This window comes from Magnolia sinica, chromosome 7, assembly GCF_029962835.1.
Source record: "Magnolia sinica isolate HGM2019 chromosome 7, MsV1, whole genome shotgun sequence".
In the NCBI taxonomy this organism is placed as follows: Eukaryota; Viridiplantae; Streptophyta; class Magnoliopsida; order Magnoliales; family Magnoliaceae; genus Magnolia; species Magnolia sinica.
In genome coordinates this window covers 29,417,367-29,442,494 of record NC_080579.1, presented here as the reverse complement: position 1 = coordinate 29,442,494, position 25,128 = coordinate 29,417,367, and the positions used below count along the sequence as shown (strand labels likewise).

Genomic DNA, 25,128 nt, shown 5'->3' with positions numbered 1-25,128 from the left:
TCTATCGCCATCTCTACTACCCATCTTCTACCATCCCTTCTTCTCATCTCACCATATCATCTACACTTCGAATCAATCATCTATTGCAGCAATTCTCCTCCTTATATCAGAATTTTAGAATCTAGCCCTACAGGAGGGCTGAAACTTTGGCAGAGCACCACGCACAAACCGTACATCAGATTAAGCTGAGATTTGGGGGTTTTGGAGTCCATCCCTAGCCGATTAAGGCCAAGGTGGCCTTTTTCTGAATAGTGGGCCCCACACACATGCGGCCGGGATCACACACACGTGCGTCTGGGCCATTGTTGTTGTCCACGCGTGCGGTACTTTTCTGGTTCGTCTCTCTCTTATTTTTCACTCCTCTTTCACCCAAAATCCCTAAACCTAACCCTAAATTACTCAAATCTCCAATTTTATGCCCCTTTTCTTACCCTAGGGTTCCCCGAATTGGAATTTCTGAATCTCTTGGATTAGAGACTGATTACTATGTATGTGTGGATGATTAGTTCTTATCTTTGAGTATCGTTTGGTTCATAATTTTTATTGATTTAGCCCTATCTTGTGTAGCCTAGACCCGCATAGATTCCCCTTAATCGAATGTTTAGACTTTCATGTGGGATATGAAATTTGTGTAATTGTTTTTGAACTAACGCGATCTTAAGTCTGAAATCTCGCATATCATATTTAATTTTCATGTCCTGCATCACTTGAACTATCATGTGTTGGTAGGAAGAGGAATTGGTTGATTATATGATACATCTGGGACAATACACAACTAATCAGACGATGCAATTAGGCCACTGAAGTGGGTCAATCGAAGGTCATTCCATCAGAATACATCTATTAGGCCTCATAAGGTGCTTCCAATGATTTTGATTACAAGCCTGATTAATATTCTGGGCCATTAAACTGGCCGGATTGCTGATATGGACCAATTGACGTGTCACGCGCCAAATCCGGCACTCGGATACACATGTGACCCCGACACCAAGCTCGAAGGCATGACTTGGGAGGAATATTTTTTTTTTCTTTGTTAAGTACTAGGCACACAACTAATCATTCAAATATTACAACATTCAACTAAGTAGTCACCAGCATTAACCTCAATTGATAACCATTCGAGCTTGTAAAACAATACATGTTCCCACTACAAATATAATAATAAATGCTTCCAAGAAATAAACTAAGCAAAATATCCTCAGGTCCATGCCAAAGTTATTGATGTGGGCTAACTTTCCCTAAAAAAAAGAAAAAAACAACTTGGGTGAGCTTAATAAGCCTAGCGAATACACCTCTTTACATGTGAGATAATTAATCACATCTTACCATAGTTAATCACGACTAACATGTTGATTTGGGAAATGTGTATAAAACTATGCATGTGAGATAATGATGAATTCGATGCTTGTCAATACAATAGCCTACCCATCTCAGTACAATTAACTTCATTGATCAACCGGGGCCATTTTACATCATCTGGCCAAAATTCTACTAACCACTATCCGACCTTGACAATGGGAACCTGTTGCATGCCCAATTTGCTCAACCTGGCCTGACGATAGGGAACCCCTTTTATTGCAACATATGCTATGGGCTTGTTACACCTCTTCTCCATTTGACATCGGCAGTGGGAACCTCTTTTAACGTGTGCTCACCCCACCCAACCAGGTAGTGGAGGTCCCAATTAGTACCAAGTGGGGTTTAGGGCCTCTCACTCATGGGACTCTTTGATGGTCCCTTCGATTTAGCTTTAGGGATTTTCAACCCTGGGATTCAATTGTCCCTCTCAAATTTTCTGATGTTCCTAAAATATGCTTGTAGTTCTAACCATCCACATGTCTGGGGTACATGAGTTCACCATTCCGAACCATTCTAAGGTTCTAACCATTCAGCTCACAAATCCAAATTATCTCAAGGTTCTAACTATCCACATGAGTTCACTGTTTCCTACCATTTCATGGTGCACATGCATGAGTTCTTATGCATGATTCGAGAGAAAGTTCTTTCAATTTAACAAGTTATTAAATGGTAGGTTTACACATGACTTGCTACTTTAGTAAAGGGCCAGTCTACATAGGATTGTACATTCAATAAGCGGTCTAATTTGCATATACTTACGCATACACCATTGTCTAGTTTGTTGCACTTGTACACTTGAGCTAGAGTCTAACTTGTACACACATAGTGTGCACCTCATGGGTCTACCTTGCCACACTAATACACTTGAACGTTAGTCTATCTTGCACACACATCACATTCAAATGCTGGACTGTTTTAGTCACCACCACACAAGGTTGAGTGGGCTGGTTTGTACACTACTAACAAATGGTCAAGTGGACCAACATAGGCACCATGCACCCATGCTCAAGTGAACCAAGTCAAGCATCATTTACACATGTTCAAGTGAATTAAGTCAAGCATCATTCACACACATTCTAGTGGACTGGTTTAAGCATCATAAACACATGTTCTAGTGGACTGGTTTAAGCATCATAAACTCAGGTTTTAGTGGACTTATCTTAGCATCATTGCCACACATCCAAGTGGACTAATTTAAGTATCATAAACATGTCCTAGTGGATTGATTTAAGTGTCATAAACACACTGTAGTGGATCGATCTTAGCATCATTACCACACATTCAAGTGGACTGATTTAAGCATCATTAACACATGTCCAAGTGGATTGATGTAAACATCATAAACACATGTTCTAGTGGGTTGATCTTAGCATCTTTACCACACATCCAAGTGGACTGGTTTAAGTATCTTAAACACATGTCCAAGTGTACTGGTTTAAGCATCATAAGCACATGTTCTAGTGGACTGATCTTAGCATCATTACCATACATTCCGGTGTACCGAAAGCATCATAAATATGTCCAAGTGGACTGATTTAAGCATCATAAACACATGTTCTAAAGGACCGTTCCTAGCATCATTACCACACATCCAGGTGGACTGATTTAAGCATTGTAAATATATGTCCAAGTGGATTGATTTAAGCATCATAAACACATGTTCTAGTTGACTGATCTTCGCATTGTTACCACACATCTAAGTGGATTGGTTTAAGCATCATAAACACACATCTAAGTGGACTGGTTTAAGCATCATAAACACATGTTCTAGTGGGCTGATCTTTGCATCATTACCGCACATCCAAGTGGACTGATTCAAGCATCATGAACACATGTCCAAGTGGACTGATTTAAGCATCATAAACAAATGTTCTAGTGGGCTTATCTTAGCATCATTACCACACATCTAAGTGGACTGGTTTAAGCATCATAAACACATGTTCTAGTAAGATAAATTATGCATCGTAAACACATGTTCTAGTAGGCTGAATTAAGTATCGTAAACACATGTTCTAGTAGGCTGAATTAAGTATCGTAAACACATGTTGTAGTAGGCTGATCTTTGCATCATTGCTACACATCCAAGTGGACCGATTCAAGCATCGTGAATACATGTCCAAGTGGACTGATTTGAGCATCATAAACACATGTTCTAGTGGGCTGCTCTTAGCATCATTACTACATATCCACGTGGACCGGTTTAAGCTTCATAAACACATGTCCAAGTGGATTGGTTTTATCATCATAAACACTTGTTCTAGTGGGCTGAATGAAGCATCGTAAACACATGTTATAGTGGGTTGATCTTAAGCATCACTACCACACATCCAAGTGGACTGATTAAAGCGTCATGAACACATGTCTAAGTGGACTGATCTAAGCATCATAAACACATGTTGGTGGAAAGCTATTATCTCGATTTCTCCCAAATTCAAGGAAGGGGTTTCTTTTGCTGTGGGTAATGGAAGCTGCATCTGTTTTTGGAAAGATTATCTTGGTGATTATGTGCTCAAGGATTAGCCTTGCTACTGCTGGAGAGGAATATCACAATCGCTCATTGTTATTCTAAAGTTGGTTAGGTGTGGGTGCTCCCTTGTTGAAGGGTCTTAGTGACCAGGAAGCTATGGAGTTTATAAGCCTTCAGGATTGTTTAAAGCTCGTTAAGCCTGAGGAGTCGAGTGAAGATTTGATGATATGGGGGGCCCACAGCTCGTTAACCCTTCGGAAAATTGCTTCTTGGGTGGTTGAATGGGCAGCCGAGTTTAAGGATCTGGACACTTTTGTTGTCCTTGCCCTTTTGGGCTTGTAATTGTTTTACTTAAAAAAATAAAATTATCTTGTATTATTTTCCACCCTTTTGCGGCAGCATCTCAATAAAAGTTGTTACCTTTCAGAAAAAAAGAATCAGGAGATCAAAATGTTTCAGACCACCATGAATCCTCATAAGTCATAATTAATGGGCTTTATGTTGAATGGTCATGGGTCAATTTCTTTTGGGTCAGTGTCGGATTGGCATAATTACTTAATTAGGTCATGAATCTCTCTTTTTGTTGATATGTCCATGTTTGCATGAGACCACGAGTGTGTTTCTTTGTGTATATTTGTGTATCGTTTGATGTGTTCTCTTTATTATCCACAAATCTTCATTAATTGTTTCACTCTACATTTGTTTACTACTGGTGCTGCGTGATTTCAGGATTTTAAAAATGATGCATACTATTGCTTCACATACTTCTGAGAACCGAATGACTGCATCTGCTGTTGCTGCCTGCATGGCCCCCTTGTTATTACGCCCACTTTTGGCTGGTGAATGTGAACTAGAGGATGACTTTGATATGAATGGTGATAATTCTGCTCAGCTTCTGGCTGCAGCGAATGCCGCTAATAATGCACAAGCTATCATAACAACTCTCGTGGAGGAGTATGAGAATATATTTGATGTATGCCTCTATCTATCCCTCGTAGTTTATTTATTTATTGTTATTATTGTAGGATATGATGCATCCATTTATGTTTGGCTCAACTGATGGTTAATAATTTCTTTTTGAACTCCAAAGAATGTTAGCTATAGATTTTCTTGCTTCCATTAGCTCCTATTTGAACTTAGTGCTATATTGCAGTCCCTGGTATTAATTCGTGGGCGTGATGCATCTGGTTGGGTTCTTGTTGTGGTGGTTCAACTCAATGTTTGCCTGTATGTGGTATTGCTTTTGGTTGAACCATTGGACTTTAGTTCTCTCTCTCTCTCTCTCTCTCTCTCTCTCTTTCTCTCTCTCTCTTTCTCTCTCTCACACACACACACACACAGCCAAAAAAAAAAAAAAATCCTGTGGGAGAACTTGAATGAGGCATCAACCCTGTTAAGTTTGTTCAATAAATAGTTGTACTGGATGTTAATTTGTTACTTGGATTTGCAGAAAATTTCCCCTGTTACCTCTTTGTAGAGCTCTTTTCATTTATCCCTTATACATACATTTTCCTCTGTGACTTTGTGCCATATAAACTCTAAAGCTTTCTAGGATGATGTTTCTTCTGGTAAAAGGCTGATGAGGTCAAAATAACTGTTGTAGAACCTGGATGAGGTCTAGACCTCTGAGCCTTTTTTGATCAATATTTGTCATGATTGTTTAGCTTGTATTGGATTTTCTGACAATCTTTCCTCTCTGTTAATTTGTATATGTTTTAGTTTCATAATTCACTGTGCTGGAAGTATATTGCTTTTAAGAATGCGCTGGTGCTAGATTCATTCCAATTTTTTTCCGTAGGGCATGCCACTTCTGATGGTCTGGCATGTTCTTTAATCCGTGGGATTTATGTGTCAGTGTAACATCAGCTTGAGTTGAAATCGATATGTATTTCATTTTTTATAACTTTTTGCCATCAATAATAATATTAGTGGGCAGTAACTGTAAATTGAATAACATGTATAAAACTTCGCATTTTTTAATTAGAAACTATCCTATCATAGGTACTTGACAATCTTTGAGAGATTCCGACATGTCTCTAACTGAACCAGTATGGTACCCAAGCCCCTCAATATAGGGCTGTAAATGGGCCAGACCTGGGCCAGGCTAATTCAAAATTTTGAATAGGCTCAGCCTGGCAGGCCTGGACCGAACAGTTTAAATCCCGGCTGAAGCCAACCCCAGGTCCAACTCATTGACAGCCTTACCTCCATGTATCCATTTGAAAGTAGGCAGCTAAAGCCTTTTGGCCAATGTTAAGCAGTCTTCACATAGAGGTCTTGGGTTTGAGCCTGATGTAGATAGCCAACAGAAACAACAATAATGATGACAGCGATGACAAGAGCAACAACGGCAACAGCCTCAACAACAACAATAATGACAAGAGCAACAACGGCAGCAACCTCAACAATAACAACAGTAGCGACAATGGCAACAACACTGACGACAGCAAGAGTGACAATGAGGACGGCAACGACAATAACAACAATGGTGGTGACCGCAATGGTGATGGTGATAGGGACAGTGAGGGTGAGAGCAAGTTATACTCCGTTGATAGCTATTACAATTAGGCGAACCATTACAATATCAGAAGATACTCTCTACCAATGATATAATCTCTAGGGTGCTCTGCATGTTAGACAACAACAGGAAGGGGATATCTAACCAATATCATTAGCTACCTTTGTATTCTTCTTTGACCTTTTCAATTCATGGGTCGTATCAATTCCAAAGTTTTATTTATTTATTTATTTATTTTTTTAAAAAATTTTGAACTCTATATCTGACATTAATTTGTTTCATTTTTTATTTCTTCTTAACTTTGTTATTAATTGTAATGATTTCAAAATCATGATTGGGCTTCTTTTTCTTTAGTTATATTTATTTCATTGAAAATGACAGGAATATATAGAAGAGATGGGAATTTGTAGATCGATATCTTAATCAACTTACATGTATCCATCCAAATTCATCCTTATACCTATCTATATTATGTATAGCTGTTCATGTACAGCTGTAGATACGTATCCTATACTTTAACTCTATGACATATACATGTTTAATTTTGCATATGTTATAGTGGATTTTGTGAATTTCCCTTATATAGCTCTTTTCTAATGGTGGCGTTTAGCCTTTATGTTTCTGATTTTTATTTTTTTATTTAGTTTATGTTTTATGTTTAATGCCTTTGTTTTGGTCTTCTGTTTTTCAGGATGAGAATCTGCACAAATGCTCTCTTTCACCTGATTCTCAGATGGAAAACAGTGGGAGTGAGGAATCATCTGATGATGAAAATTTGGATATGAAAGACAATGGATACCATGATGCTGAAAATGATGTAGATCCGGAGTTGGACGATGACCCTGAACGTGTACTCAGTGGGAAATTGAGTGAAAGCAGTGGCTCTGCTGGCAGTGATCTTTATGACTATAAGGTTAGGGTTTTTTTATGTTTGTTTGTTTGCTTTTTGTTTTTTATTTTTTTTTGGGGTAAAGGTAACACTACCAGGGATTGAAACCTGGATCACTCGCACTACACTGGCTCCTGCTCGTTAGAGTGTATGTTAGGATGCATCTTTTGAAAGAGATTTTTCTGATAACCAATTAGTTGATCTATAGTGGCATTTCTCGATATATTTGCTGGTATCGTCGTGATTATTGTTTAGGTCGTGGTACCACTCTAAGAATTGATAGATGCTGTATGTCATTATTATGCTTTAGGTCTACGTCATTATTACGGTTTAGGTCCTGGTACCACTCTAGGAATTGGTAGATGCTGTACGTCATTATTATGCTTTAGGTCCTGGTACCACTCTAAGAATTGGTAGATGCTGTACATCATTATTTTGCTTTAGGTCCTGGTAGCACTCTTAAGAATTGATAGATGCTATACGTACCACTAACTAATCTCATTTTGGTAGCGTGATACTCCATAGTTTATGCTTTACTTCTATGGAAAATTGTTCATCTCACTTCAAAACACTGAACGTTGTTATATTTTCTTTCTATCAACCAGTTGTCATGAGAAAGTTCCCCCGTGCAGTATGATTATAGACTGTATTGCTTTGTGGAAAATTGATGCTTTCACTTAATAACTTTTGATTTCGTTGTTGCTAACGAAATAATGAATATGGGGCTGTAAGATTTTTCGGCCCTCCTAGATGAATGGGATAAGGTGCCGTACAGTTGTATGACCTACGATCGTTATTTTTGTTCATAAAGTTCTTTGGTCACATCTAGTGCACTTAGGGTGTGTTTGGATACATGGGTTCCGTTTGAATTTCATGGATAATGTAATGATTGCCCAATTTATAATTTCCATGGTCATAGTAGAAAATAGGATCCGAGTAATTGGGTGCCTATTTGGATAGGAAGTGGAGTCCTCGAATTTATTAGACAACAATTACCTTGTTTCTTGTTGCAGATAATTTTGGCCATAGGTGAGAGTAATGGTTGCCGTGTGGAATCTAAATATCCAAAAAACCCAACTTTCTTGTCAGTAGAAACCAATTTCCATTTCTGCATGGATTCCATGTATCCAAATGCGCCCTTAGTGTTTAATTATCTTATTGTAATAGGTGAGGGGTGCTTTCGTTGTTATTTGTTTTATCACTTGAATATATAACGAAGTGGGCTAGGGATGTCTAATCCTAACTCTTCTTTTCTTCCCCAACTCTTCTTTTCGTATATTCTCTTTTCTTCTCCTCTACCCATTCTTTCTTTTCTTATTGTCTATATCAAACTACATGGTACCAAAACCAGAGCTCTAATCAATCTAGCCAGGGCTTTCTACTGTCTTCTTTCCTCTTGAAATCCTTTTTTTCTTTTGTTCTTGTCATTCATCATTCCCATGTGTTGAGGGTTTCCGAAGAAACTTAGGGTTTCATTTTTTTATTTTTATTTTTAATTTTATTTTTTATTTTTTGTTTGTCGACCTCCATGATAGCCTGCATGTGATGCCTTGTGTGATTTGTATGTGATCATCCTCTTTCTAGTGTTTGGTTGAAGCTTGTTAGGCTATTCGGTGCATCTAGCACAGTGTGTACATCATGTTTGTGTGTCTGGGTGAAGCATTCTTATTTGCAAACACATCAATCCCTTTCTTTGTAAGCTATGTGCAGTTGTGCACTGGTTTCCTTTGATCTTATGTTTTACTTCCAATGGAAAAATGTGAGTGTAAACTTGGGTACTTGAATTTGATTTTGTAGAGGCCTAAATGAGTTTTACTGGTCCTCGAATATGATTTTGTTGAGGTCTAAATGAGTTTTACTGGTCCTCGAATATGATTTTGTTGAGGTCTAAATGAGTTTTACTAATTCAAATGGAACAAATTTTCTCCTGCAAATTCCTTGGTGGCTAAGGGAAAGTTAAAACTCTTAACCATGGAGAAGCCAAATGGGAAAGATAGTGATAGGATTAATGTATTCAGGAGAATGCTTAAATCATGATATGGTTATAGAAGTGCATTTTTCGAAACGCAATAGAATAAAACAAGGTTGGGAAATTTCAGGTTTTAGATTAGCCCTATGGATCCCCGTATTGATTATGCCATGCTTCTAGAAATGCCGAAACACAAAAAAAAAAACATCTCATACCTATGCATGTAGAAAACTATTCTATTTTGCCGTTGCCAATCTTCCAATGTAGGAAGTCTCTACCTTGTACATCTTGGATGTGGGAGAGGAGGAGAACCACCGTCAAACCTCTAGTAGGGGCCAAGGGCTGACCTGAGCCATCTATGAAGTGGACTCCACACGCTTGGGGCATGTCCATGTGTGAGAGTGTGGGCATAACCCATGTTTTCTCTCTCACACTCTCTAGCTCTAGTGGTGACACTCAAGGAGGGCTTGGTCATCTAGGTTCTCATCTCTAGGTCTCTCTTCCTCTTTTATAAGGAGGAGGTCGGGCTTTTAGGTGTTCCACTTATGGTGCTCTACCACCCTACACACTTCGTGTGTACTGTACTGTGAAGGAAGTTTATTCATCTTCATCCAAATCTCTCTATTATCCGTTGTCACCATCCTTGGCTAATTTTTATGTCTGTCCAAGGACTGGATTGACAAATCTTAGCTATTAGATGTCTATTGACCATGGTTTAAAAGTAATTAACGGTTAAAACTGAAACTTAACGGTTGAAAACACACAATTAACCAATTGAAAACAAAAGAGTTGGCAACCAACCTTTAAAACACCTGATAGACGGTCCAAACCATAAGATCAATCCACTAGTCATGTCTAGGCTAGACCAAGTGGATCCCTTATTGAATCATATGGACTATGATGATCTTTATGAATACACCCAATGATGCAGGACATGAGATCTACCATGATGAATTGCTGAACTTAGCGTTGGAGCATAAAACTGAGAACCGATGTACTTTGGTTGTGCGGTGTGCGACAGAAAAAAGATAAAGAGCATTGCTCAACGCACAATGGAATGGAGGTATATTGCCTGCGCAATGGGATTAGATGATTGTTCATTGCACGGGGCGCAATAGGATTCATCTCTCATGCAACATGGAGTTGTTGTGCGGAAATCGGAGTTCACACGTGTGGTTGCCTATAAATACCTCTCTTCATTTGCAACATTCGAAAACTCCGGAAGCCAGTAGAAGTCTAAAGATCTCTCTAGAACTCAGCAAGGTATTAAGGGATACCTGTTGCGCGGCGCGAAACAGGGTGGTCGTGCGATGGTTGACCTGATATCCATCATGCGGCGCACAACAGGTCTGTTGCGTGCATAATGATCTCATATTCATGAACTTCATCCTCGTGATTCTTCCAACAGCTCAATTGATCTGAAAGGAAAGGAATTTTTCAAGGATCGAAAAGATCTGTTAAGAGATTGTTTCCGTACAACAACCTCTATAGTCGGAACATCATATCACGATTCGAAACGCTACCTAAATTGATATTTGAATAGATTTGATTATTGTATTTCATAATTGTCGGCCTTATTTTGGAATCAAGGGAAACATGAGGATGTAAACAAATTCCAGAATCAATAAAATATTTTGTGGTGATTGTTCTCCTATTCTTTCTTTGTTATTATTGAATAAGATCTCCCTCATCAAAATACTTTCATTTCTTGACGAAACAAAATGGTGACTCCATCGGGGATTCGGAATCTATTATTCAATACTAACTTAGAAATTCGTTAGAGAACTTTTATCACTGTTTGGCGTTGTACAGACGCCAAAATGGTGACTTTCAACGGGAACATCCTCCCATTCATGTCCAAAATAACGCGCAAATTTATTCAAATCCTTATTATTAATATTTTATTGTCTTTCACATGAATCATAATTTTACTCGATCGCAATGGCCGCTTCTTTCAATAAAACAATTTTCTACTTCACACTAACTGGGTTTGTCGTTGAGTACGCTCACGATAAATCTCTGAATCAAAAGAACCAATGAGTGCCGATTGAAAACAACGTACCGCAAGCCATGACAAGAGCGATTTCCGCATTGCCAATAACTCAAGATAATAACGAAGAGTGGATTGTGGTACCTTTAAGGAAATTAAAAGGCTGATCCCGTTCAGTCATGAAATTGGCTCCGCTATAGATGATCAAGGGACCGATGATGTGTAATGCTGCGAAGCGGAATTCCGCACTTGCTCCTCCTCCATTATACCTAGGAAAATCTCTCAGCTCCTTTACTTCGCAAGACTTTCCAGCCCTCCCTATTGCAACTACTTGATGGACCAGGAAGGAGAAAGGTAAGTCACTTGTAGAAGACGAATCATTTTCTTCGAAGTTCACCACGCCATCGCACACGATGTCTCCACAAGTTGTAATAAGATCATCAAGATCCTACGAAAGTGTCAAAGGATCCAATAGGAGTTCTCCTCCGTCAAGTTCTCCCATGATAGCATACCCCTGTCCTACCCGAATGATGATGCAATCAGGAAGCGGGGAAGCTGCCGTGTGTATGGCGAAAACAAGTCAATGAATAAAAAGGCTACAAGAGGTGCCTATTTATAAGAAAACCCTATACCTCAAAACTCGCGCCATGTGCACAAACTATTACTTGGCGATGAAGTAAACCAAAATAAAAACTAATCAAAGAAATCTAAACCGTCCATGATATTCTAAATAACATTAATAAGTAAAACCTAAAATATGATATTAATCAGACTAGTGGGCCACGATCATGAGACCCCATGATGGGCTTTACTTGACTACCGGGCCCACTCTAATGAACCAAAACTCAGTCTTCTAACTAGGAGGCCCTCCCTGGACGTCATCATCAATCCAGATTGACGGTGGGGCCCTCCTTATGTACATGCGTAGGGGGGCGACGTGCGTGTGCGTGTGTGCGTGATGTCCCCATCAACTCTCCCCGGCTATGAGGATTTCGCCATTAGTGAAACAAAACTCCTAAACTGCTCCAAGATGTCAGGATCAAGTCTCTGAAGCTGGGCGTGACTTCCATTTGACCAAACACTTCTGAAACCCGCCGTCCAACGTTGACACTATCCGATGGTCTAGAATATCCTCTATTTCCTCTCTGAGTGTGTGAAGGTTAGGTATGGGAGGTAGAGGTTGGGAAGAAAGTCGAGAAGAGGTCATGTATCAAGGGACAAATCTGGGGAATCGAGATGGGTGGGCGAAGGGCCGGACAAAGTATCAGTGGCCCCCTGAAAAGCAACTAGATCCTCCACATTAAATGTGGAACTAATTCTCATGGAAGGTGGAAGATCTACCACATACACATTGGGACAGTTTCACTTTATAATTTTGAAGGGTCCAGTGTTATGCACGTGTAATTTATGAACGGCCCCTTGAGGACACCGCTCGGGCCTAATGTGGACCATCACGAAGTCCCCTACATTGAATTCCTTGAAGCGTTTATGCTGGTCTGTAGAAAATCTGTAATGCTCATTACTACTAGTAATCTTTCGCCTGATTTCTTGATGAATTGAATGCATGTGATGCGCAAAAGACTGCAGACTCTGATGGCGTATGGGACAATGACATAGGGACAAGATCAATAGGCTTCTTAGGCTTATAACCAGTAACGACTTCAAAAGGACTTAGACCTGTGGACCTATTGACAGAACTATTGAATACAAATTCGGCTATGGGTAGTACGGCGACCCATGTCCTGGTGTGCTCCCCCACCAAACATCTGAGCAAACTCCCAAGGCTCCTATTGACCACCTCAGTCGGACCATCAGTCTGAGGGTGGTAGGCAGAAGAAAATTAGAGCCTAGTATTCATCATGTGCCATAGTGTCTTCCAAAAGTAACTCATGAATCGCACGTCATAGTCAAACACTATGGTTTTTGGTAACCCATATAGTTTGATGACCTCACTAAAGAACAGCTTGGCAACATAAGATTCGTCGGAGGTCTTAGAACAAGGAATGAAGTGGGCTATCTTAGAAAAACAGTCCACGACAACAAATATGGAATCGTGTTTCCGAATAGTCTTGGGGAGTCCAAGCACGAAGTCCATATTGATGTCCTACCAAGGGATGAATGGAACTGACAAAGGTGTATATAATCTTGTATTTTATATCTTTTGCTTTGCCAGTTGACAAGTATGACATTACCCTGTAATTCTGGCCAAGTCTCGCTTGAGGCTTGGCCAATGAAACCTATCCTCCACTAGGGCAATGGTCTTGTCTCGATCGAAATGACCCGCAACCCCTCCTGATTGTAACTCCCAGACAAGAAAATCACGGAGGGAGGTGCGTGGTATGCACAAGCAGTCAGTCCTAAACAAATACCCGTCTAAAATCACAGAGGGAGTACTCACTGCTAGCTCCTGACGGACTCTCTAACAATGATGCATATACAACTCCAAAATCTGGGCACTCAGAATACTCTTCTTTGATGCGCTCAAGACTCGTGACTTCGATACTCATGGAATTGAGTAATGCGACTCGATGACTCAACACGTCGGCAGTCTTATTCTCTACACTGGCCTTGTTCTTAAGCACAAAAGTGTACTCTTGAAGGAATTGAACCCACTTGGCATGCCTAGGGTTTAATTTCTTTTGAGAGTTCAGGTATCTCAAGGTCTCGTGATCTGAGAATAAGATGAATTCTTGCGCCAATAGGTAATGACACCAATGGCGCAGTGATTGTACGACCACATAGAACTTTGTCATAGGTGGAATATTTTTGCTTCGCCTCATTCAATTTCTCACTAAAAAAGGTGACAGGGTGCCTTTCCTGACTAAGTACTCCTATGCCGACTCCTGACGCGTCACATGCGACTTTAAAAGCTTTTGAAAAATCCGGAAGTCGCGTGACTGGAGCTTCGATCATCTTGACCTTTATTTCCTTGAAGGCCTTCGAGGCTGTCTTTGTCCATTGTAACTCTCCCTTTTTTATGCTATCCGTGATAGGAACCATCATGGAACTGAAACCTTGAATGAACTGCCTATAGAAGGTGGCTAAGCCGTGAAAGCTGCGCGGTTTAGGCCAATTGACTATGACCTTGACCTTCTCGGGATCCGTCGATGTGCCCTCAACTGACACAATAAAGCCTAAGAAGATAACACTACTAGACAAAAATGCACATGTCTTTAGGTTGTCATGCAATTTCTCGGCTCTAAGGATCCCACAAACTTGCCTCGAATGGTTGAGGTGTTGCTCCTTGGTCATGCTATAAATCAAGATATCGTCAAAATATACGACCAGGAACTTCCCCATAAAGGGTCTCAACACTTGGGTCATCACACGCATGAAGGTGCTTGGGGCGTTAGTTAACCCAAAAGGCATAACTAGCCACTCGTATAGCCCGTCCTTTGTCTTGAAGGCCGTCTTCCACTCATCACCAGGGCGTACACGGATTTGGTGATAACTACTTTTGAGATCAAATTTTGAGAAGATTGTAGCATTAGCCATCATATCCAACATGTCATCAAGATGCGGTATGGGAAACCGATACTTAACTGTGATTTTGTTGATGACCCTACTATCAACACACATCATCCATGTGCTATCCTTCTTGGTGTAAGAAGGGCGGGCATGGCACAGGCTCATATGCTCTCTCGAATGAAACCCTTCTCTAGGAGTTCGTCAATCTGTCTTTTCAACTCAGTGTGCGATAGAGTCGCCCCAGGGATTAAATCAATGGCATGCTGTATATCCCTCATAGGGGGGAAGCTCATTCGGTAGATCATCAAGAAAGACATCGTGAAACTCATGCACTACCTAAACGACCTCAGTGGGTAACTCTACGATAGCCTCTGGTACACTCTCCCTTGCCACAAGGGTGTATACTATCAAGTCCGCCTCCGTTTCTCGCTCAAAGTCCTTGGCATTTAGAATATGGAGAGGTTTCGACTTGGAATTTGACTCCTTCAATTCTTTCGAGCCGCTCACACCACTTTGTGTGGTGAACTCCTTTCCAGTCGTGTTCTTGGGTGGCAGTGGATTTAGCTTGACTTTTTTGCCCTCAAACTACAATGTACAACACATTTGAACGACTAAATATGGTGGCATAACTACCACTATCCACGATCATCTTGCTGCTCTTTTCCCCACACTTTGCATAAGTATAAAAGATCGTGTTATGGCGCCAATCGTCAGTATTCTTGGCTTGAGCAAAGGCGCAAAGCACAACTGCGAGGGTCGTAGACTCTTGCGCTCCCTCTTCCTCAACACTAGAGGTTTTGAGTGGCTCATATTCTTCCTCCTCACCGTCATTCTCTGGGGGCACTACTTCTACTTCCCATCAATAAGGAATACTTTGGTGCCCTCTCGTGCCACACTGGTGGGCAAAGTGACCAAACCCCTGACACCTAAAACACCTAGTTGCCCCACTTCCACGCGAGCTGGACCCGGCACTTTCTTTACCCTTATCATCCTTGGGCCTGGGCTGAAAACTGTTGGAAGGTTTGTTTTGGTACCCAGTGTTAGGTTTAGCCCCAGAGGGGTTGGCCTTAGCACTAGGATCGCGAAAGTCAAATCGCTTTCCCACAAATGCCTTAAGGTATTGCTCGACGTCTAACATTATTTGATATAACTGTTCAATAGTGTCTATCTCTTTGGCAAGCAATTCTCTCCTAATGTCAGGACGGAGGCTTGTTTTAAAACGAGCAAGGTTGAGTACGAGGTCCTCATCAACCTCGCAACGGGTCAAGTACTCTTTCAACTTCTGAATATATTCAGCAACACTCATAGAACCCTGTCGAAGAGATTATTATTCCTCAATCAACCGTAGACGATAAGAGAAAGGGAGGTACTTCTCCTTAAGCGTTTCCTTCATTTATCCCTAATGGACTATTGGGAGCTCCCTCGCTCTTTCTTTCTTTCACTCAACTGTCGCCCAAAACCTCTATGCCTGACCCACAAGCTTCATCTTGGCGAATTGGACTTGACGAGCATCTGACATGTCATATCACTCAAAATAGTTGTTCATATCCACCAACCAATCTAAAAAGGCTTTAGGGTCCAAGTGGCCATCAAACGTAGGGGCATCTACTCTAACTCCCTTGAGGAGTTGCACACCTGGGCATATTAGTTATTTTGTCCCTCGCAGTGTGGGTGCACAAGTGCACGCCCATCACCAAGTCCTTGGCCACCTCCATTCCTTGGTCTAATCTCCAGACCACCTGCTTGAGATTGAGCATCTTCCCCAATGGTGGGGTTTGCCTCGAGGGAAGTCTCTGGTTGGGTAACACGTACATTAAGTTGCTCAAGGCGTTGGTCCATACGTTGTTCCAGGCGCCTACCCAAAGACTCAACCTGCTGAGTTAACTTGTTCACTCATTTAGTCCCATTTAGTGTATAGTGCAAGCCAAAACCACGACCCGTACATGTGGGCATACAACTGCTAACTCCACCTAAGGACCTTTCTATATCGACTATATGCAACTAAATGGGACTAAATGATCCTAAGAGACTCTATATGAGGGAAACTACACAATGCTACCAAAATCCAGCAATATAGTTGTCAAAATAAGGGGATAACAGAAAGTTACAGCAATGTGAATTGCTAACTTCCTGATAACAGAAATTTCAGCAAGTAATATCAAGAACTACAGACTTCTACACAGCTATATATAATGAAACTGGATGCATGATGGACATAAACAAACTAACCCTAAACATGTAATGCATTCCCCTATAAGAACCCTAGGCTCTGAAACCAAATTTGATGCAGGACATGAAAATTGACTATGATATGGGAGATCTCAGTTTTTAGATCAAACTAATTCAGAAACATTCACGTAAAATTTCCACATCCTACACAAAAGTTCAAACATTCAAACAAGGGGAATCTGTGCAGGTCCAGGCCTACACATGCTAGGGTTGGATCAATAAAAATTATTAGCCAAACGATATTCAAAGGGAAGTGAAAATTATCCACACATGCACAACAATCAGTCCCTAACCCAAGAGATTCACTAATTTCAGTTCAGAAAACCCTAGGATTAGAAAAGGGGCAAATAAATTGAAAGTAATGCAATCTAGGGTTAGGGTTAGGGGAAAGAGGTATGAGAGGGGTAAAATAGGCAGGAAATCTGAACCTGGAGATAGTCCCCGCGCGCGGATAGCGGGTTAAGCCTGTCGCATGTGCGCAGGGGCCTGACCGCAAGTGCGAGGGGGCGCCGAATGCAGAAAGCGCCTCCTTGGCTCTGGTCGGCTAGGGGAGAGCTTCGAAACCCCTGAGTTGCATGTCGATCGGATGCGTGGTCTGTGCGTGGTGCTCCGTCGAAGTTTTAGCCTTCCTGCAAGGTTCGATTCGGGAAACTGGCTATAGGGAGAAAAGCTGCTGCAAAAAAACTGATGGATTCAAAGCGATGATGGTTGTAGAAGGTGAGAAGTATGGGTAATAGAAGATAAGGGTGGCTTCCCACTACGGTAGTTAGCTCTTCGATGAAGGGAGGGCTTCGCACCCAATTGGATTTTTTCACAACTTAGGAACTCAGAGGAGTAAAAAAAACACAGGAATTCTTTTATTAAACTTCAATGAATAAAAAAGCTATAAGAGGTGCTTATTTATAAGAAAACCTTGTACCCCAAAACTCGTGCCATGTGCGCAACCTATTACTTGGTGATAAAGTAAACTAAAATAAAAACTAATCAAAGAAATCTAAACCGTCCATGATATTCTAAATAGCATTACTAAGCAAAACCTAAAATATGAGATTAATTAGACTAGTGGGCCACGATCATGAGATCCCATGATGGGCTTTACTTGACTACTGGGCCCACTCTAACGAACCAAAACTCAGTCTTCTAACTAGGAGGCCCTCCCTGGACGTCGTCATCAATCCAGATCGACGATGGGGCCCTCCTTATGTACGTGCATAGGGGGGGCAGCGTGCGTGTGTGTGATGTGCCCATCACATATCCTCGAGAGGTAGAACACGTACTATTCCCTGCAAACTTCAAGTATCCGGACTTTCAGATATTCAACGGAGAGACATCTCCAGAAGAGCACCTTATGCATTTTATCACAACCATGGGTAATTTCTCCACGGTTACACAATATTGCCTGCCACTGTTCGGATCTTCTTTAAGAGGGAAAGCGTTCCGATGGTACTCCAATTTGGCCCCGGAATCTATACGCATGTGGGAGCAGAGATGCAAGACGCTTTCATGGCAGATTTCTTCTCATTCGATCGAGATGTTAGCATCACAGAGATGGCTTTTGTACGACAAAGAGAAAATGAACCGGTAGAAAAGTTTATTGATCGATGGAAGACTCTGGGGGCATCGTGCAGACAATTGCCAGAAGAGAAAGAACAAGTGAAGATATGTCTGAATTCAATGGAAATGAGAATCGCATTCGGCTTAACAAGTGCTGACGTAAGAACCTTCCGCGACCTTGCCACGAAAGCGCGTGCACTTGAAATGATGACTAAAAGAATTCTAGCATTTTAGAATGAAACGGGCCGAAGAGGACCAAGCAGGTTGATAGTTGGTGATGGATGTTCCTTTTAGGGGCTTTATGGGGCCTACCGTGACATACATGTTTTATCCACCCCATTCATCCATTCTTCCATACTATTTTAGGGCATAAGACAAAAAATGAGGCAGATCTAAAGCTCAAGTGGACCACACTACACGAAATTATGGGAATTGGGTGCATACCGTTGAAAACTTCTTGGCCCAACAGAAGGCTATGATCGAGCTGATATTTGTGTTTTCCCTTCATTCAAGTTTGTGTGACCTACTCAACAGGTTGGATGGTAAATAAATATTACAGTGGGTTGTAGGAAGTTTTTAATGGTGAGTGTTCAATCACCACTGTTTTCTCGTGGTGTGGTCCACTTGAGATTTGGATATGCCTCTTTTTTGATCTCATGCACTAAAATGTCTCACAAAATGGATGGACGATTTTGATATAACACACACGTCATGGTGGGCCAACATAATGTGGTGACGTCAAGTCGGTGGTGTGTGGCACACCATGCAATTTGGTTCCACTATTGGTAGGGTTATACGCAATCCACACGGATTTCCTGTTACAGCCTTTCGCAAAAACTTCCTGCACTAGGGTTGCTAGGTGGGGTTCACTGTGATATTTGTGTGAAATTCACCCCGTCCATTTGTTTTGCATGCTTATTTTAGGACAAGAAACCAAAAATGATGCGGATCCAAAACTCAAGTGGGCCACACTAAAGGAAACAGTGGGAATTGGCTGGCTACCGTTGAAAACTTCTTGGGGCGATAGAAGGCTCTGAAAAATCTGATATTTGTGTTTTCCCTCCATCTAGGTCTGTGTGGCCTTATGAAGAGGTTAGATGGTAAACAAACCTCACAGTGGACCCTAGGAAGGTTTCAATGGTAGTCATTCAATTCCCGCTGCTTTTCTATGGTGTGGTCCACTTGAGCTTTTGATGTGTCTCATTTTTTGGGTTCATGCTCTAGAATTATCTGGAAAAGTTGATGGATGGTGTGGATCTAAAACATAAATCATGTTGAGGCCAGAGAAGTTCTACAAGTTAAAAGTTGGGTTGTGTATTACACAATCTATTTTGGAGAGAGAATCTCCTTGGCAATGTGCTTAGAGGTAAATTTGGAAGAATTTTTTTTTTTTTTTTTTTTTTTAAGAAGTATCCATGGAGCGCATTTCGTATTCATTGTAAAGCCAGACCTGCCTCGCCAAAAAATTTCTGTTAAAATTATGGAGCGCTTTCCAGGTTCCGCATTAACAAACATCACTTAACGTGGAGTGCTTTCTGAGTTCCACATTCTGTGATTTTTTATTTTCATTTTTTCATTGTTAACAAACAAGCCCTAAGATTTGCTACCAAGGAATCTTTGGAAGATGGATTATGGGATATAGTAAACTAATTTCGGGAATAGCATTGTAGTATGTGTTACCCCCTCAGAACTCCTTGAGTGTCTTTTCAGAAGTTGAGAATGGTGGATTGAAGCTTCAGAGAATGACATGAAAAGGTGTTTGTTGTTTTTTGTTCTTCTGCTTATCTTTATCTTTTTCTCCTTCTTTTTCTTCTTCTTCTTTGTTTTTTGTTTTCTTAATATAATCTGCAAAAGTTCCCCACTAGCTTTTGTTTTTCAATGCTCTTCTATAATAGGTGATAAGTTGTTTTCAGATGCTTTTGTATCTTTATGATAATGGTAGTGCATTAGTTCTGTGGAAAATAAAATACTATTTTGAATCTTGGCACATTATATCTCACTCTGTGCATTATCTGTTGTTTTCTGGGGTTACAGTTTCACAATCCTGATTTTCACATATATACAGGTCTTTGGAGGTGTTGATTCGGATGTTGATTCCCCTAGGGACACTCAGACTTCAGCAACAAATCTGAAGTCAATAAGAGATACCCATGCTCATTTAAATGAGCAGTCACTATTGAAGAAAAGTAGCGAGAACTTGTTGCCAGAAAATGATGCTCCTAGTGTTTTACCTGCTAGTGAGTCTCACCGGTCAATGGGGGACATTCTGTCTACAATGGATACAGGACTCTCTCTACCTGTGCATGGACCTGAATTATGCTTGGAGAAGCCCACAAATAAACTAAATGGATCCAATCCCAGTGTCAAGCGCACAACATTTTGGGGACGTAATAGCGTGAGTTTTTGGTTGCCTCTCTCTCTCTCTCTCATGCTTCAATTTGTAACCAACTAGAAATCTTGACATGTTTGGATGCAAATAAATGCTCTCGTGAGCTTCAAAACAACTGTTAAGCAGTTTGTATTTTTGCCTTCATCTTTGACTTTCTCTGGAGTTGTTTGATTTATTTTATACTCCTTGGTGATGAGTTGGAATCTGTGTTGTTTGTTCCTTTGCTTTTTGCTGTGTGAAACAAATGCTAGTTCCCTTTGTGTTCATATGGAATATTAGGCTGTTTGCTTGGTTGTGATTGGCACATACTATTATTTTGAATTTATTTCTTCCCTGGCCTCTCTATGCTTTGTGTGAAAAAAAGCTGGTTTTGCAAGTGTTAACTTTCAAATGTGAGTAATTTGATGGTTTCAATCTTTACTGTGGAAAATTAAATTTGGGGTTGCTGATATTTTATATTTGTTTCTGTAGGCTAGAAAGAATCTGTCAATGGAATCAATTGATTCTTCGGGTGAAGAGGAGTAAGTTTCCCTGGGCTACCACCATGTTATGTAGCTTCTCAATATATTTTTCAACATCCAAATTGCAGGTTTTTAGATAAAGATTTCTCACTCTTATACATTTTTAGTTCTTACATGTAGTGGATTCATGACGGGAAAAAAGCATATAGTGGATTATAATTTTCTGCAGATGTGTCTAATTTATTCATTCCGTGGATGTTTTATTACTTCATATATTTAAATAACTAACAAGTATAGAGTTAGCCTCGAGAAAAAATTTCAGTTTTATATATCATTCTTGATTTGAGGTTTGCTAAGCCACAGACCTCCCATCATGAGGTGCAGTGTCTGGGCTAAGCGCTAACCTGGCAGCTGTGTTGGACATGTGAACATTGTAAGGTGGCCTTCTCATCAGGCAGGTCGCACGTGGAAGTTGAATGTGGAGCATTGGCAAATTCTTTTGAACCGCCCTTTTCTTGTAGGGGGGTTACCCATCTGATGAGTAACCAGCCTGATGTTTTAGTATGGCTATCTTCATGGTAGGGGCCGCCTTACACACGGCTTGCATGTCCCACATACTTGCCAGGTTGGCATGTGTGCTGCATGTAAAGGTACGTGTGGAGAAGGCAATGGCTTGACACGAGAAATATCTTTTAAAGACACTGGAAGCTTCCAATTATTGGGCCCTGATGCATCGGGATGTAATAGATTCAACAAGAGCATGTGCTATACTAGCAGTGCACATGGATTTGTTCTCTATGTCAATGATATGATAGGCCTCCCTTTGGCCAGAGGAGGCTTTAGGGTTCACAAAAGTAAAGAGCACACCACATATCATGTAGGTTCATACTGGTACATGTGCCTATCAGTTGGCTAAAAAGGGCCAAAACTAATGAACCTTGGAATGCTAGGTTATGTGTGTACCACATGCTTTGCAGTGCCTGTACTGTGCGATTTCTGTGTGGAAAACTCAACACTGTGGTGCATGTACCATACAGCTGACCTAGGTGTAAAGAGAGGATCTTAGGTGGGACCTGAGTGGCACGAGCCATGTGCCTCTCCTGCTGTGAATCACACTTCAGACTCATACTCATGCCACTGCTCCACATCATATTCGATAGTCACACTTGCACTCCCACTTACTGACAGTTTGAAGAAGATGCTTTCCTGCTCCTGCATAGGGATCTGCTGCTCTTTCCCTTCATGCTTGGTACCACAATAGGTAGGATGGGACCCACTACATGGTTAACTTGGCCAAACATTAGCCTACTAGCTTATTTGGTGGGCCACACAAGTGCACTTTATGTGTGCTATTGGTCGGATTTCTTCTATATACATGTAGCCCACCCGATTGTTGAACTGGATGGATTTCTGGCCTAGGAAATTTATAGGGTGGCTCACCAGATGAGTTTCATCTTGCAAGATATCACATGTCGCAGCTAGAAGAAGTGCACTAGCTCCCTCACTACTGTGAATGCACATGGTCGTGCTCTTCATAACTATTATATCCAGTAATTAAGGTAAAAGATATCGATATTGGACCACTATTCGGTGGTCCTCAACCTCTTGTATATGGGGCTTAGTATCAATGTTTGGAAGCATTCATTTACTATGTCTCAACATAGATGGCCCATCGTGTGAAAATCTTTTGATTGTATGATCTGGTAGATCCCAATGTATTTTTAGGAACAACACACATTATATAACATAGGTGATAAATATACCACATTTTTAGAACTGCAACTACGTCTGACCAAAAGCATGAAATCTATGCTGGTAAGTTCTTTACTGTTTTTTACACTTTCATTAACGACTTCTATTATGGACTTGTGACTAACATGCACTCAATGGACAAATTGTCTTATTTGTTTTATCATATGTGCTCTAGATGAGGTCGTTCGATAAATGGCGTATTTGTTATATTTTGTGTTGTAGATGAGGATTTTGATATACTACAAAATAATTATGTGACTTGTATGCAGGCTTGCCATTCAGAGACTTGAGATTACAAAAAATGACTTGCGCAATCGGATTGCAAAAGAGGTGATACGAACTTTTCTCTTAGATTATGTCTTTCCTAGATTATAGTACTTTAGGGTTTTACTAACATGAATAGATTATCATTCATTTTAGGCAAAGGGGAATGCCATTTTACAAGCAAGTTTGGAGAGAAGAAAGCAAGCTTTACATGAGCGCCGCTTGGCACTTGAGCAAGATGTATTGAATTTCTAGCCCAATACTAAATGTCCTTTACATTCGTATTTCTGTTTGTTATCTTTTTTCTGTCTAATATATTTTCCTTCATTGTTATGATGAGGCCTAAATTTTTCCTAGAACAAGTACCTTTATTGTGTACTAAGAATAAAATTGTCTAAATGTGAAGAATACTTTTTTTTTTACAACACATGATGGCAACCTTCCATTTAAATTATGTTTTTGTCCTTGCTTGCCTTTTTGGTAGAAAACAGGGATAAACATGTTGCGATTATTCAGTTCATGATTCTTTTTCGTTGTGTTTCTTTAATCAATATGTCCCGTTATATCATCGACAGGCTTTGATTTTGCCCTAGGTCGAGGCAAATGGCAGAATTCTATTCTCTTATCTTTATATTGTGTTTGAATTGTATTGCTTTTGATTTTATCAAATCATGTTTTGACTTCTATCTAACTAATGATAATCATGTAGTACTTGGTGATAGTTGTTTACATTGTTTTCTGCAAAATATTAGGCAGGTGAAAAACTAAGCAGGTTTTCAGAATCACAGATAAAAGTACAGAAAATTTGCAAATCAAGGTTGTCATCATGATGTAACATGATACTGGGTTCAAGTTGCTTGAGCAACTATGTCCAGATTCTACCATGATTAAAGATCATTCCATAATGATACAAAGCTTTATGGCATCAAAAGTATTATTCAAATGGCATATGGGAAGTTTTATAGTGTGCAGCTTCATGTGAAATTGTTTACCAAAAAGTACTTGTTAGCGAAAAGTTGACGCCTGAATGTCAACAAGTAATATTCTTTGATTGTGAAATACATTTACATTTTTTTCTTGTCTGCTCTTTTTAGGTTTCGAGACTGCAAGAACAGTTGCAAGCCGAGAGGGATCTTAGAGCTGCATTGGAGGTCGGTCTGAGCATGTCTTCAGGACATTTTTCTAGCTCACGTAGTATGGATTCCAAGGTTTGCACTGTCTTTATAGCGACTTGTTAACAGAATAGATTGTGACCATCATACATGATCTTATTGCCTATTTCTGTGCTGAAGACAAGGGCGGAGCTTGAGGAGATTGCTCTAGCTGAAGCAGATGTCGCAAGGCTGAAACAGAAGGTTGCGGAACTCCACCTTCAACTGAACCAACAACGCCAACATCACTATGGGTCACTCTCTGATGCATGTGATCGATATCAACATGTCCAAAATCTTCAGTCTCAACAGTGAGATATCTGAACTCCCATGTGTTTCATCTATTCATGGAATCTATAGGTTCTTTGCGCTTCTTTTTGATATGTTGGTTGTGTGTTTTATATCATGATGCGTGAAAGAAGATATATGTAGCTTTAGCATGTTACAAAACTTGCCTTATCCTTGGTCTGGTATCGGAAAGTTGCTTCATTTCGCCTTACTAGCAAGTTGGACTTCCTAGTGTTCGAAATATCGATATCGTGTTACGTATCGCATCCTTGGGATATAGATAAGCATGAGATATATAGTTAGTATTGCATAATGTATCGTTGTTGTTGGAAACATGGAGAAACATTGGAAATTGGTCTATTTTTTCAATACAATTTTAG

At 40.4% G+C, this 25,128-nt stretch overlaps 1 protein-coding gene across 4 annotated transcripts in view; it reads left to right on the top strand.

Annotated features, from left to right (window-relative positions):
* The window catches only part of LOC131251259 (rho GTPase-activating protein 7), a 107,704-nt gene that overhangs the window by 56,067 nt on the left and 26,509 nt on the right, over window positions 1–25,128 (top strand). For all 4 annotated transcript variants that reach the window (XM_058251875.1, XM_058251874.1, XM_058251877.1 and 1 more), the window contains exons 12-19: window positions 4,556–4,799; window positions 7,036–7,257; window positions 20,509–20,838; window positions 21,304–21,353; window positions 23,315–23,375; window positions 23,466–23,549; window positions 24,404–24,517; window positions 24,602–24,771. In XM_058251875.1, the coding sequence (XP_058107858.1) occupies window positions 4,556–4,799; window positions 7,036–7,257; window positions 20,509–20,838; window positions 21,304–21,353; window positions 23,315–23,375; window positions 23,466–23,549; window positions 24,404–24,517; window positions 24,602–24,771 (1,275 nt within the window). The remainder of the gene's footprint in view (window positions 1–4,555; window positions 4,800–7,035; window positions 7,258–20,508; window positions 20,839–21,303; window positions 21,354–23,314; window positions 23,376–23,465; window positions 23,550–24,403; window positions 24,518–24,601; window positions 24,772–25,128) is intronic.